This window comes from Ursus arctos, unplaced genomic scaffold (genome assembly GCF_023065955.2).
Source record: "Ursus arctos isolate Adak ecotype North America unplaced genomic scaffold, UrsArc2.0 scaffold_19, whole genome shotgun sequence".
NCBI classification, from domain to species: domain Eukaryota; kingdom Metazoa; phylum Chordata; class Mammalia; order Carnivora; family Ursidae; genus Ursus; species Ursus arctos.
Genome location: NW_026622863.1, coordinates 39,002,904 through 39,018,682, shown reverse-complemented (window position 1 = coordinate 39,018,682; position 15,779 = coordinate 39,002,904). Strand labels below are relative to the sequence as shown.

General features: G+C 44.5%; 1 protein-coding gene across 8 annotated transcripts in view; it reads left to right on the top strand.

The window, feature by feature from the left end:
• Nucleotides 1-15,779, top strand: part of CEP89 (centrosomal protein 89) — a 66,095-nt gene that overhangs the window by 18,381 nt on the left and 31,935 nt on the right. For 6 of the 8 annotated variants that reach the window (XM_057314309.1, XM_057314310.1, XM_057314308.1 and 3 more), the window contains 5 exons: nt 883-985; nt 5,188-5,216; nt 6,518-6,560; nt 8,011-8,229; nt 10,048-10,193. In XM_057314309.1, coding sequence (XP_057170292.1) covers nt 883-985; nt 5,188-5,216; nt 6,518-6,560; nt 8,011-8,229; nt 10,048-10,193 — 540 coding nt within the window. The remainder of the gene's footprint in view (nt 1-882; nt 986-5,187; nt 5,217-6,517; nt 6,561-8,010; nt 8,230-10,047; nt 10,194-15,779) is intronic. The other 2 variants (XM_048223803.2, XM_044378875.3) reach the window with 1 other exon arrangement.

Genomic DNA, 15,779 nt, shown 5'->3' with positions numbered 1-15,779 from the left:
GTCACCCTGAAGCCCTGTTCCCAGAGCCCTGTGGGCCTAACAGCCTTAGCTCTCGGCTTGGAAACTCCCCTTCTGGTGGATGTCTTGCCAGTCAGTGCCGCCACTTCTCTGTCAGCCTGGGAAATGGCCCTCCCCCTGCCCACAGCACAGCGAAGCCCCCTGATCACAGAAGCAAGACTTTACTGAAGAGTCAGGATAGCAGAAGGGACACTGGCCCAGAGAGTGCCAGTCATGGCTTATTGTACAAGACATGGTTCACTGTTCTTCCCCTCAGACAGCCTCTGCCCCAGTGGGACTGTCTCAGGCTCCTCACAGAGAGGTCTGTAAGGGACAGTTCTGCAGCCCTGCCACCATTCAGGATACCTACAGACAGTGGCGGGGAGGGTTCCATTCCCTCAGGAAACAACAGTACTAGTGAACTCACACAACCAGCAAACATAGCAGACCTGACAGACCTCGAGCCCACACAGTGACCTGGATGAGGCTTCTCCCCGGGGCAGCTCAGTGGTTCCTGGCCCACGTAGCGATGACTAACACGGCATCAGTGCCCGGCTGGAGTGGTCCTGGGGGCTGTGCCAAGCGGGCTAGATGCAGCCGCCTTTCCTGGGCTGGTCCCTGACAGGACCGAGGAAGGCATGCGGCCCAGGTGGCATGGGTGGGATGTGGAGTTCTCTGTGGCCTAAACATAGCTTGGACAGCATCGCCTTTGCTCTCAGGCTTTTCCGGAAGGACCTGAGGTTTCATCCAGCCCTGCGTATAGTCCTTTCGTGCCTCAGTGGCAGGTGGCCGTGGAGGAGGTAGGGAATAAGACATTTGAGTTTGGTAGGAGGAAATTTGATACAGATAGCATTTATCACATGTTCTTTTGTCTTTTGTAATAAGGTTCCACTGTCACATGGGGTGGACAGCGAAGATGACGAAAATATTTCTGAGCAGGATGGGTTTCCAGGCTTGCCTCTTACAACACAACATACAGAAGAAAAAGGTAAAAAAAAAATTTTTTTAATATAAAAGCATTTTGTGGCAATAAATATTCGTTATTTTTTTGAGCATATAGCCACTGTAGTGCCACACCATGGTTCTGTGACTGTAAGATGGAATATTCCTGAATTCAGTTTTCACTGGAGAGAAGTTAGTCCATGGCCGCTTGCCTGGATGTTAGGTTGTCTTTGACGTATCAGGTGCTCACTCTGGAGTCCGTTCTGTCAGCCGTGGGAGGACACGTCAGCAGGAGGATTATGGCTCAGGCTCTACGCTCTACGCGCTCCTCCCCCGCGGCTCCAGAACAGTTGTCCATTTCCTAGGAGGTGGCTTCCATGTACAGGTGAGAAGGACACCCGGCACACAGTGGGCACCAGTAGCTGCTTTGTCGGGACCCTCAGAGTTGCTCGGGCTCACGGGGACTGATTGGAAAACAGAATGCCAGCCCCGTTAATACCTAAACCAGAAAACACCAGCTGGTTAGGTGACATGTTTTATTTCTGTGGGAAAATCTATATGAATATTAAATTCATGTAAAAAAATGTATCTTTTTTAATTACAGAAGTAATACTTTCTCACTGTAAAAAAAAAAAAAAACCTGAAATGCAGAAATACATAAGTGCACATAATTGTACTGTCATAGATAATTTTAACAATTTAGAATGTATGCAGGTGTGACATACACATCATTTTGTTACCTGCCTCTTCTCTTACACCCTGAATATCTCCCTTGGTTTATACATGTCCATCCGCTTTCTAACATCTATGCTGCCTGTGGCCTGGTGTGTTGTGAGTCAGAATCCAATCAGGAGACAGAAAGCACATGGCGATCTGAACAGGGAAAGTTTAACATAAAGAATCATCAACTATCACAGGGTTGCCTGTGAAGGGCTAGAGAGAAGTCTAGAGGAGACAGCCGTAGCAGAGAGAGGGAAGAGCCACTCCCCTACAGTTAATGCACTTGTAGGGCACCCAAGGGAAAAAACACATTTGGAGAATCACCCAAGGCCCAGATGCAACACTGGGAATGGTGTCTCTGTGTCCCACTGGCTAGTGGAGAAGTTAGCTATGTTGTGTTAACAGAACTCACTGGAAAGCCACCCTCTCCAGGGGTGTGCCAGAAGAAGCCACCATGGGGAAGTGCTGGCTGGCCACTTAGAGAAAGGGAAGGAGGGAGGGGAAGAAGAAGAGCAGAAAGGACAGAGAGAGGGATGGAGACAGTCCTGGGATGAGGCACCCAGGCCCCGTTCCCCTCCGTGTCCCTCCGTGTCTCTCGGGCGCCCTCTGCTGGCGCGGTGCCGGTAGTGCAGGTGCGCGGTGGGCCGCTGAGGTGGATTTGCGGCTGAGAGGCACACGTGCTAACAGGAGCCTGGAGCACACGGTTGCAGAGGAGTCCAGGTCCTGCAGTGGTTTTTGCTTTGGGGTGGGCATTAAAAGCCTCTGGACACTTGTGAAAAAGGCCCCACCCCAGCCCCAAATTCTCACGCAGTGGCTGGGGCCCGAGGTCTGTGTTCTTAACAGGCACTTTGGAAAGTGTACTGTGGGTGATCCTTGGACAACACATGAGAATTTCTGGCTTGCAGTGGTTTGGTTCTTGGCTCTGTCATTTCCTTGGCTAAATTACTTAATCCCGGAGGAGCTCAGTCTGAGCGCACCCCTCATCAGATTCTTACAGGGATTAAATTCTGTCTTCAGCGGAAGGCACACCACCCTCCACAGATGCTGGCCGATAATACTCTTCTAAAGGCCAAGGCTGTGAAGTCCTGCGAGTCACGCGCGCCGTCCTGCGCCCTAGCGATAACCGGCCAAGACTGGATGCTGACGTCGTTTGGTCGAGATGCCAGTCCACTGGTCGGAGCTGCTGTCCCCTGCCTTCCTCTGATCCCAGTCGTGCCCTCCCACCCCACTGTGCTTTCTTGGTCTCCTCCGTAGTGCAGTTGGGCGAAAGACAGCTCTGTACACACCTCCTCCCTGCCCTCATTTGACAGTGTCTCCTCGACGCACTGCGCTTCAGCGGGCTCTGTCTCCGTGACTCCCTGAGCCGCTGACCTTCATCCCGACAGACACAGTGGATGGTTTCTGGCTTTATCTTACGTGGCTTCTCAGGAGCCGTCCACACAGAGGATTGCTCCCCCACACCATTTTTACTTAGATCTCTTCACTGGTTTCCTGTAGCCTATGAGACCTGCTGAGCCTGCCCCTGCTGGCTATTTTCTAACCACTCCGGGGCTCTTTTAGTTCTTCAACCACATGATGTTCCCTTCTGCCCCTGGGCCTTTGCACATGCTCTTCTCCCTCCCTACCCACTACTGTCTATTATATATAAAGGAGGTGGAAGGAGGGGTTGTGTGTTTGACTTCCTTAAGTTTTCTATGTTCAAATATATCTGAAAGGAAACATACCCAATTGCTAACCATGGTTACCTCTTGGGAGGGGAAAGGTTCAGAGGCTTATGGTCATGCGGGAGTTTTGACTTATCTGTATTATTTGCATTTTGACAGCAAGACTGTGCTCATGTGGTGTGGCTTTTTTCTAGGAGGATGGGGGTAGTGCCTAGCGTGGCATCTCGTACACAGCAGGGGGCCCAGGATGGGAGACTTTGCTGTTATTTGAATAGTTTATACCACTTCCTGACAGACTGTAGAAATGAGAAGGGTGAGGAGTCTGGAAATGTTTTTGAGAAATGATCAATGAGAAAACAGGAAAAAAAATACCTGCCCAGAGCCCAGTGTACAGTACACACACTAAGTACCAAAGTGAGCTTGGGTGATGCCAATTCTGGCTCTTTTTCTGAAAGCTGGTGACTAAGCTACAATAAAGATGATGATTTTCTTTGGGAAAATAGGGGAATTGCCCTTTTAGAAACATTTTATCATGAGACCTTTCAAACATATAAAAGTAGAGAAAATGGTCAACGGAGCTCCCATGTACCTACCACCTACCCTTTACCCCTGGCAGCATTTTGCCATTCTTCGTGAATCCCCTGCCCTTCCCCAACTTTGTCTCATGAAGAATTTAAAGGGGGAGGCATCGAAGAGTCCATTAAATATGACGGCAGTAGGTCTGATGCAGAATTGGAAGACACCAAAGCAGGATTATTGCAACGGTTATTAAAAATGCAGAAACTTTTTTGTATCAGTTTAAACATTTCTCATCAGATGCTCACCTACTATGTGCCAGAGATGACGGAACCACGGGCCCCTCCCCTCACGTTCCGGTTGCGGGGGAGGACGTGCAGATGGGGAGCTGTAGTCCAGGGTGCCGAGGAGGATGGCAGAAGACCAGGAGAGCGGTCAACATTCCCAGCTGGAGAAGGTGGCAGGTAGACGAGGCTTCGTGAAGCCGGATTCAGAAGGAAGAGGCAGGATTTCATTGGGTGCGCCAGTCTGGACTGCCCCAGGACATTTGATCAGATGTTTAGTTACAGATAGTGGGGCAAGATGACATTTTGGTCAAAAATAATTTCTTCGGTGCTTTTGTTCAAGTGTTGGCAATTGTAATGAACCAGGAGGTAGATTTACAATCTTTTATGTATCTTTAGGCATTTTTGTCTGTCTTTCTGAATTCTATTGGCTTTGCACGTTTGTTTCTAATTTATTTTCATCCAGTTATTTCTGCTCTGTAAATTGACTAGAAACTAACAACAGCCAACTTTTCACTATGACAAAAGGCACAAGGCACACTAGGGCATAAGATTACCCTCCTCAGGGAGTGCCTTCATCCCGAATGTAATGTGTATTTGTAAATGGAGAGTAACTGGGCGAGATTTGTTTGCATTTGTGTTGCCAAGACGGTTTGCTTCAAGGAACAACTATCTGACCAGGTCAAATGCTACTTCTAGGCAGAGAGGAGTGGAGCCTCGGCACTTCTGGGGAACAGCGGATGGTATATTTGGGGCACATTGGGGGAATAGGGGAGAGGGCCATGTTGGAAAGGAAGGGAGGGCTCAGAGTCACTCCCAAGGACTTGGCCCTGGTTCTGTAATCATGCGAACCACAGGAAGTGCTCCAGAACTAACAGAAGACAGATGAGCAATTCAATCAGGCCCCCTGCCTTCTCCAGACCAGCTGGTGAAGGCTGTCCCCGCCCCAGGCCTTGTTCAGGTCACCACTAGAAGGCAAGTTCCTGTGATCATGCTCTTCTGAGTTGTCAGATGTCTTTATCTGCTTTAAAAAAGTTTTCCTCTCTCTCTCTTTTTTTAATCAGGTGGTAAACATTCTGTTCTGAATTTAAAGGTAAGATGTGCTTTTTAAAAACCAATTTTCTCAATAAGTAGAACTTCCGCCATAATTTAAAAAAAATTTTGTGATTTTTGAGAGGGGGGGACACCTTCCCTTAAGAGTCCTTTCCCATTAAAATTTTTAAAAAATACTTTTGAGGGGCACCTGGGTGGCTCAGTTAAGTATCTGACTGTTGATTTTGGCTCAGGTCATGATCTCAGGGTCGTGAGATCGAGCCCTGCATTGGGCTCCACGCTAAGCACGGAGTCTGCTTAAAATTCTCTCCCTCTCCCTCTGCTCCTACCCGCCCCCGCCGCCGCCAACCGCATGTGTGTGCGTGTGCGCCCGCATGCTCTCTCTAAAAAAGAAATAGTAAAATAAAATACTTTTGGAACATGAAGAATTTTCCATGATTTGAATTCCAGATTTTCCATAGTTTAAAAATGAATGTAGCACATCGAGTGGTTAGAAATCTGGAAGAATTTCCAGATTTTCCATAGTTTAAAAATGAATGTAGCACATCGAGTGGTTAGAAATCACATATATAGTTTGCAGAATGAATAGACTGTAACAAATTTGCAGATGTGGAAATAGTTTTTTCCCTTTTTTGGCAAACACGGAAATAGTTTTAACTTAAGTTCTAATCCTGCGATGTCATAGGAATTTAAAAATTTGAAAGATTTCTCAGCAGAAATCATTTATAACCTTATCTACTTTTTCAGCAGAAATTAGAAACTTAGTATCAGACCGATAGGTAATGGAAAAATGAATGCTGTCAAATGGAAAAATGAACAGAAGTTCAAAGCCTTCCCTTTTCTCTAACCTTTGGGTTGAGAAGGAAGATCATATTCTTTTCTCAACACTTAGAAATGGGCTTCTCTATGGCGTATGGGGTCTTTTTGCCTATCCCAAGGAAGAAAAGCCCAGTTAGAGTTTGCTTTGTGCGTCTCTGCTCTGGACCTGCAGTCCTGTCTCTGCTTTTGAACATGAACTGACAGCCTGTCCCTCGTGAGACCTACGTGTGAAAACAGTGGCTGAACTCACAGGCAAAGAGTCAGGAAGAAAGCCTGAACAGGACTTCTTTTATGCCTCGGAGAAGCCACCAGAAGGGCAAGACAACGTTTAAGTTTCAGTTAAAAGAAACAATGGATATTAGAGTTTCTAAAGCTAAAGCAGACTAGGAAGTGTAAGAGTCAAAGTGAAGAGAGAGAAGCGTATTTAAATATTTGATATACAACGGCCCAGCTGCTCATGCCAGTCTCCTTTTAGAAGCTGCTAAGACGCTTAATTCATTGCTCATGTTTTTTCTTCCCTAGGATGAAAAACCACCGTTATGTGAAAAGCCTCCACCCGCCCCAGGTATTTGGCTTTTGAATTTAATTGTGATGAAAAGCTTATAATTTTGGAGAATGCCCAGAATCCTCTGGTCTAATATAAAGGTCACTTTTTCCCCCTGTAAAGACTGTTGCTTCTGTCCCATGACTGAAACTGGGAAGAGGGGGCACCCGTGGAATTTCTACCTTTGCTCTAAAAGAGAAGGTCTGAACATTCACACAGTCACTGGTGGACGGATGTCCTCATGGGATGTGCTCAGACACCGGGAGGCCAGTGTCTGCAAGTGGGGGCCAGGCCTATGCCGGGAAGCACTCCCACCTTTTCTAGCTGACCCCTCCTGGCATATTTTAGGCCGTTGCTCCCATCTTCAATCTCAAATGCTTTCTTTCTGGAATGCCTCCAAGTTCCCCTCTTGTATTCAGTGGAGCTGCGGAGGTCCTCATTTCTTAGACTACCCTTTCATGTCCTAGGGATTGGATATGATGTATCAGGGGCCGGGGACGCTATCTGGAGCCCCCGGTCCTTCCGCTAGCCCTTGCCTGCCCCTCGGGTTGTGGGCCAATCCACTGTCCGGGGCCACCAGCCCTCCCACCCTGGTCTGCCCCCAGGAGCTCTGCTTCCGCCTTCACCTTCATTCCGAGGCTTGCCCTGGCCGGGGAGCCCACTGTGGTCCTTACCTCCCTTGACCTCTGTGAGCGTATCTCCCCATGGAACATCGTTCTCTGTTCTCCTCCAATCTCTCTTCCTAAAACTCCTTCTTAAAATCCTTTGTGACCTATGGTTTCTCCTCTCCCTGATGCCCACAGCTGCTCCGAGTCTCCAGCAGAGGCTGCCTTCAGAGCCCGGCCCTGTCCTAAGCTGAGCTCGCCTTCCCTGCGGCATTTGTGTTCCTTGTTGGGCTAAGTGTCTTCCAAACCACAGGTGTCTGTAGGCCTGCTTGATTTGCCCCTCCCTCGCTGCCCACACCCAGTCACCTGGGGGCCCTGTCAGGGTTTAGCCTCTGTGTCCTCTTCCTCTGTCCCTTCCTCTCTGCTCCCGCTCTGGGGGCCTCCACCCGGCCTCCCTGCCTCTGAGCTGGGCTTCATTCTCATTCACTTTCTTTACTGTTGGCCTCAGGGGCTCATCTGAGAGTAGAGCCTCTTCCTTTTCACACCTCTGCTTAAAAGCCTTTTCTGGCTCCTGGTGGCCTGCAGGACAGAGCCTCCGCTTTCCGTGTCTTGACGTGCAAGGGCCTCCCTGGGCTCTGGCCTCTCCCTCCACCACCTCTTGCTACTGTAGCCTCAGCCGACCAGCCGCTTTTTCCCGTGCAGGCCGTTCTCTTTGCAGGGACTGAAGGACCCAGCATGACGCCTGACATGAAGAGGTGACACGTGTGGGGGGGTTGGTTGGTTGTTTTTTAAATAAAGTGTCTTATGATTTTGATGTAAAATTGTAAAAATCAATATTTAAAACTTTTTTTCTCTGTACCTTCCAGATATAACTGGTAGAACACGGCAAAGATTTATAGAAATAACCAGAGAAGAGTTCAAGAAATTAAAAGAAGAAAATTTGCTTCTAAGCAATGCAAATCAAACCCTTACACTTGAACTTAACCTAATAAGACAAGCAATGAAAGATCTACAATTAAAACTGAAAAGAACAGAAAAAGAAAATCGAAAGTTGAAAGAGGCTGAGAAAGCATCTCCTCAAGAAGGTGGGGACAGCTGCCCAGTTCTTTTATTAAAGGAACAAGCAAGAATTCACTACTTTTCTTATTTATTTGAAAGCTAGTATTTTATGTTGTAATATTTGCTTATGTTAATGTTGATATTGTATTATAATATTTAAGGTTCTTTCATTAATATCCTTGCTAAAATTTGATTTTATCTGCTATAGCATTATTATTATGCTGAAGAAATTCCAGTACTTCTTTTGGTTTTTTATGCTTAGCATAGTATCTTACGTACATTTCATATCAGTTTCTTTTTTTTTTTTTTTTTTTTTTTAAAGATTTTATTTATTTATTCGACAGAGATAGAGACAGCCAGAGAGAGAGGGAACACAAGCAGGGGGAGTGGGAGAGGAAGAAGCAGGCTCATAGCAGAGGAGCCTGATGTGGGGCTCGATCCCATAACGCCGGGATCACGCCCTGAGCCAAAGGCAGACGCTTAACCGCTGTGCCACCCAGGCGCCCCTCATATCAGTTTCTTATCCCCATGAACAGCATATAAAAGTGCCTCTTCGTGAGATCGAGCCCCACTCGGGCTCTTGCTCTGCGTGGAGTCTGCTTGAGATTCTCTCTCTCCCTCTGCCCCATCCCCACACCCCCGCTCCCGCATATGCACACGCTCTCTCTCTAAAATAAATAAATAAATCTTTTTAAAAAGTTCCTCTTTCTCCACATATTTAGCAGTGATGAGGATTACATTTTCCTTATTAATTTGACAGGCAAAAAGGTCAGGGAGGAAATCCTATTTTAATTTTATTTGTATTTATTTTACTATTGGTGAGCTTGAGCATTTTTTTTTCATACCTTTGCAGGTCATTTTCTTTCTCTTTCATAAGTTTTCCCATTTTAAATTGAGATACTGGGACACCTGAGTGGCTCAGTCTGTTAAACATCTGCCTTCGGCTAAGGTCATGATCCCAGGGTCCTGGATATGAGTCCCACATCAGGGTCCTTGCTCAGCGGGAAGCCTGCTTCTCCCTCTGCCTGCTGCCCTCCCTGCTTATGCTCTCTCTCTCTTTCTCTCTGTCACTCTGACAAATCTTTTTTAAAAAAATTTTTTTAAAGAAAAGGAATCCTTTAAAAAAAAAAAGATACCTTGATTTTTTTTTTCTTATTGATTTGTAGGAGCTCTTTATATGTTAGGGATGTTGGCCCTTTTCATGTATATAATGGTTTCTCAGTTTGTTGATGATTCAGCTAAATATAGGATATTTTTCTTTTATGACTTAGGCTCTTGGTCAAGTCCTTTTTAACACTAAGGTTATATAAATATTCACTAATGTTTTCTCTGTACATTGATCTGTTTATATTAGTCTTATATTATGACCTTAAGAAAAGCATTGTAGTTTTCTTCATACAGACTCTGTGTATTTCGTGTCTTAGGCACATTTATTTCTACAACTTTATATTATTTGTGCTATTACTTTTTTGAATCTGTTTTCTGTGATGTTTTCTAATAGGACATTACTATTCTATGGGAAAGTTCTTAGATCTAATACATTTTCCATTTATTCTATATGACTTTCCAGGCATTTACTGTATATCATCTGAAATAATGACTTTTTCTTTCCAACATAAAATATTCATTTTACTTTAATTGTATGTGTACAAACTTCCAAAACACTGTTGACTATTGAGCGTTAAAAAAACTTAGTCACTTTTATTCATTAATATTTATACATCTGTCCTCTATTGGCTCTATGGGCCCAAAAGGGAAAAAAGATCAGATGATTGGCAATTTACATAAAATCTTGATCAATTTGGTGTAAGTTCTTCTAACATTAAATTTATTTTTTTTTTCAGTAGTTGATGCGCCTGAACTACTTTATCTAAGAAAACAAGCTCAAGAACTGGTGGATGAAAATGATGGGTTAAAAATGACTGTCCATCGTTTGAATGTAGAATTGAGTAGATATCAGACAAAATTCAGGCATTTGTCCACAGAAGAGGTAATGCTTTTAATTTTAAAATATCAGTTTTCTGATTTTTTTAGGCTTTACTGTTGAATTGACTTCTAATCTTGAAGCGTTCATATTTGCTATTATTTGGTATAAAAAAAAAAAAACACAGTCTTTCTGGGGACTTTCTATGTCCTCCTTTTGTCCCTTCCTTCCCTTTCCCCTTTATCGAAATGAAAGCAATAAAAACTCCTTGTAAAAGAAAAAGAAAAAAAAAGAAAGGAAACCAACCAAATAACCACAACAAAAAAAGACTGGGTACAACGAAGTATATAAAGTTAAGGAGTAAAAGTTCCATGTCAGCAGCTCCATTCTTAGTCCTGTTCCTCAAGGGTATAGCTGTTGATTGTTGGTGTACCAACTTTGGAAAGAAAACAGACTAATTTTCACAGCCGCCCTTCCCCCCCCCCCCCCCCCCCCCCCCGTCACCTAGCTATCATAGCCAATGGGACTTGAGTTCACGATTTCCACAGTATTAGCAAACAAAGAAGCAGTTTTGAGACAGGCATGGGAGCACCCCTCTGTGGCTCCACACTGGGTTCAGCGCAGGGGGAGCAAGCAAAAACACCCGTTTCTTACTTTTTCCCTGGAAGGGGTTTGACTGCATACTTTCCAGCTGCTGCCTGAGGTCTGGTGTCCAATCAGCCTGCATGTAGGTGCTGAAGACAGTCTCCCTTTTTGGGAAATTAACAAGTCTCGGTACACCCTCAACTACCGGGAGCCACTAAGAACGAAGACAGTGGCTTAGACAATCACAGGTGTTTGAGAGGCAACCAGGCTGGACTGATTGATGAGTCTCACCTCTTACGTGAGACCAGTCTGTCAAAACTGGGAGAGGAAGGCTGTTTTCCTAATGCACCAACAGAGTCAGGGAAAATGCAGGAAAAAGGGAGTGTGTTCCAAACAAAAAGATGAGAAACTGATTTTAATGAAGGACAGATAAGTGATTTACTTGATAGAGAGTTCAGAATAACAGTCATGAAGATGCTTACTGAGGTCAAGAGGACATGAACCAAGTGAGAATTTCAACAGATAGAAACATTAAAAAGTACCAAACAGAAATCATAGAGCTGAAGACTACAGTACCTGAACTGAAAAATTCAAGAGTTCAACAACAAACTAGAGCAAGTGGAAGAAAGAATCCATGAATTGAAGACAGAGCAGTGGAATTCATCTGCCCAGAGAAGCAGAAAGAAACTGAAAAAGAATAATGGGCCACTATCAAGTGGGTTACAGGGGTCCCAGAAGGAGGAGATTGAGAAAGGGCAGAAAGTTTAAGAAGTAAGGGCTACACTACTGGGTATTTACCCCAAAGATACAGACGTAGTGAAGAGAAGGGCCATATGCACCCCAATGTTCATAGCAGCAATGTCCACAATAGCTAAATCGTGGAAGGAGCTGAGATGCCCTTCAACAGATGACTGAATTAAGAAGTTGTGGTCCATATATACAATGGAATATTACTCAGCTATCAGAAAGAACGATTTCTCAACATTTGCTGCAACATGGACGGCACTGGAGGAGATAATGCTAAGTGAAATAAGTCAAGCAGAGAAAGACAACTATCATATGGTTTCTCTCATCTATGGAACATAAGAACTAGGAAGATCGGTAGGAGAAGAAAGAGATAAAGAAAGGGGGGTAATCAGAAAGGGGAATGAAGCATGAGAGACTATGGACTCTGAGAAACAAATTGAGGGCTTTAGAGGGGAGGGGGGTGTTGGAATGGGATAGACTGGTGATGGGTAGTAAGGAGGGCACGTATCGCATGGTGCACTGGGTGTTATACGCAAGTAATGAATCATCGAACTTTACATAAAAAACCAGGGATGTACTGTATGGTGACTAACATAATATAATAAAATATTATTATAATAAAAAAATAAAATAAAAATATTATAATAAAAAAAAAACGACACCAAAAGCGATGGCTAGGAAAGCAAAAATAAACCAGTGGGGCTACATCAAACCTCTCAGCAAAGGTAACCATCATCAAAATGAAAAGGCAGCCTAACGAAGGGGAGAGAATATTTGCAAACCACATGTCCAGTAATGGATTCATATCCAAAAAATACAAGGAACTCCTACAATTCAATAGCACAAAAATAAATAACTCAATTTAAAAATGGGCAGCAGACCTAAATAGCCATTTTTCCAGAGAAGACATACAGATAACCAACAGGCGCTCAACATCACCAATCAGGGAAATGCAAATTAAAATCATAATTAGCTGGCACCTCATACCCATTAGCATGTCTGTTATTAAAAAGAGAAGAAATAACAAGTGTTGGTGAGGGTGTGGAGAAAAGGACCCCTCGCGCACTATCAGTGGGAATGCCAGCTGGTGCAGCCCCAGTCTGGGGACAGTATGGAGGTTCCTCAAGAAATGAGAAACAGAACTACCATATATTGAGCAATTCCACTTCTGGGTAGATGTCCAGAGGAAACAAGATTACTATCTTGAAGAGATGTCTGTACTTGTATGTTCATTGAAGCATTATTTACAGTAGCCAAGGTATGGAAACACCCACGTGTCTGCCAGTGATGAATGGATAAAGAAAATGTGATGTATATACAAAAATGTGATTGATGTGGATGTAATGTGTATATACATACACGGGAATATTACTCAGCCTTAGAAGGTAGTACAGTCATTTGCAATGATATAGATGAACTTGGAGGGAATCTGCTAAGTGAAATAAGACCGACAAATACGGCATAGTATCACTTATATGTGGAATCTTAAAAAAAATAGTCAAACTTAGAGAAGCAGTAGGGTGGTGGCTGCCATGGGCTGGGGGGTGGAGGGAAATAGGGAGAGGCTGGGGTACGCACTTTGAGTTATGAGTAAGATCTGAGGATCAATGTAAAACATGATGATTGTTGGGGCACCTGGGTGGTGCAGTGGGGCGCCTGGGTGGCACAGTTGTTAAGCGTCTGCCTCCGACTCAGGGCGTGATCCCGGTGTTCTGGCTTCACATCAGGCTTCTCCGCTAGGAGCCTGCTTCTTCCTCTCCCACTCCCCCTGCTTGTGTTCCCTCTCTCGCTGGCTGTCTCTCTCTGTCAAATAAATAAATAAAATTTAAAAAAAAAAACATGATTGTTGATCGTGCTGTATTGTATAATTGAAATTTGCTAAGAGAGTAGAACTTAAATGTTGTTGTTGTTTTAAAAGGTAAATATGTGAGGTGATGCGTGTGCACTTAGGTTGGGGGTGGGAATGCTTTCACAGTGTAAGCAGACTAGTTTTTACTTTAGGAAAGGTATTGAAAATTCAGTTCAATAAACTCCCCGAGCATGGGGCGCCTGGGTGGCACAGTGGTTAAGCATCTGCCTTCGGCTCAGGGCGTGATCCCGGCGTTGTGGGATCGAGCCCCACATCAGGCTCCTCCGCTATGAGCCTGCTTCTTCCTCTCCCACTCCCCCTGCTTGTGTTCCCTCTCTCGCTGGCTGTCTCTATCCTGTCAAATAAATAAATAAAATCTTTAAAAAAAAACAAAAAAAAAAAACTCCCTGAGCAAACCACTGCGAGGAATAACAAGAGGCCAGAAGGTCAGGTCCTTGTCCTTAGAGAATGGTGCATGTGAGGGGTGGAGGGGGGGAGGGGGTTTGGAGACGCGACTCTTGACATGTCAGGATACACAGCTGACTGGCCCCTGCTGGGATCGAGGTGGGAAGCCAGGGGTACACCTGTTCTCACGTGGCTCCTGGGAATTCAGGGCAGCTTCGCGAGCTTCTGATTTTAAAGTAGGACTTAAGTTTAAATTTTCAAATAACAGCATTGAGATGGAATTCACCTATTCACTTCACCCACTTGGAGTGCACAGTTCAGTGATTTTTACTGTCCTCACAGAATCCGGCCACCCTCACTGCAGTCAGTCGTAGAACAAGTTCATCGCAACAAGAAATTTCCTGCCTGTTAGCGGTCCCGTCCCTCCCCATTTCCCCGCACCGTCGGCACTGGCTCCTGCAACCACTAAGCTACTTTCTGTCTCAATGGATTTGCCTGTTCTGAACATTTCACGTCCACAAGATCATACAGCATGTGGTCTTTTGCGACTGACTTCTTTCATACAGCCTAATGTTTTTTTAACCACAGCAAAAAAAAAGTTCTAAAACAAGCTTCCTAGGCCAGGGCCTTCTGCAGGGCTGTGGGTGGACCAGTTCTCTTTAAAAAGGATACAGACAGGCAGGCCCAGTGACAGGCCACTGCTCTCCCACACCCTTCTGCCTCCTACTCTGTGACCGCCTCCCCTGATCACTCCAGTCAGATATGATCTCTCTCTCTCTTAAGTCATCGCAGACTTTTGTTTGTTGTGCTCTTAAGGCAGCTAGAACATTCTACCCTGTACTATATTTTTTGTGTAGTGTATTATGTTCATTTGTGTGAGAAGACTTTGATCTGTTGTTAGACCATAAAATCCTGGAAAACCATTGTGTTGTCATGTCCATAATGACTTAGAGAGTTCTTTCTGCTGAATGAATGAGTGATGAGATGGATTTAAGGTGAATGTGTCAGAAAGTTGTTCTTGAAGAAAGAATTATTCCATCAGGGCTGTTGCTTCTAGGCCTGATGGAGTAACTGCTACCAGGTTTGCCGTCTTCCTGTAAACAAGTCAAAACTAGACGGAACACAGACTACTACTATTTACAGAGAGCAGGCAGCACAGTGACCTCGGGCAAGAGAAAGATAAATAGGTGAGCCTTACGTTTGCCTCTGCTTTCGGCCTGTAGACAGTCTGGTGTCGCAGGGCAGGAGCCCCGAGGGACCGGGCCTTAGTAGCTGGCTAACCTAGCCTCTCCGTAAACGTCACTACAGACCCACCCTCACCAGGTAAAAAGCAAGCCTCAAATGCATCAGGTCGATCCATGAATAACATAAGAGCCTACAAAGGAGAAGAAGAAAAAAAACCCCTCACTCTTTAAAAGAAGGCAACAAAATCCAGACCCTCTACATGTAACATTCCAAGAGTTCAGCATTCAGGAAACAATAACTAGCTATGTTCCAGATTTAAAAAGACTGAAAAGACTTGACAACACTAAATGCAACATAGAGTACTGGATGGGATCTTTGACCAGAAAAGGACATTAGTGGGAAAATAGGCAAAATGTGAACATAGTCTAGATTATAGTATTGCAGCGGTGTTGGTTTCCTGGTTTTTATGATGTTACTTTGGTTGAGTAAATGAATATTTGTTTTTAGGAAATACATGCTGAAGTATTTCAAGGAAGAGGGGCAGTGTATCTTCAAATTAGTCTCAACATTTCAGAAAAAAATTGGTGTCATGTATATCCATATCTATATATCTATAGATATATAGATATATAGATATGGATATACATGCATAGATTGCCGATGCCCGATCTGGAATAGGAATATCTTAGGCCTATTTGCAACGACATGGATGGAGCTAGAGGGTATAATGATAAACAAAATAAGTCAGGCAGAGAAAGACAAATACCATATGATTTCACTCATGTGGAATTTCAGAAACAAAACAAACAAGCAAAGGGAAAAAAGAGACAAACCAAAAACCAGACTTTTAACTATAGAGAACAATCTGGTGGTTCCCAGAG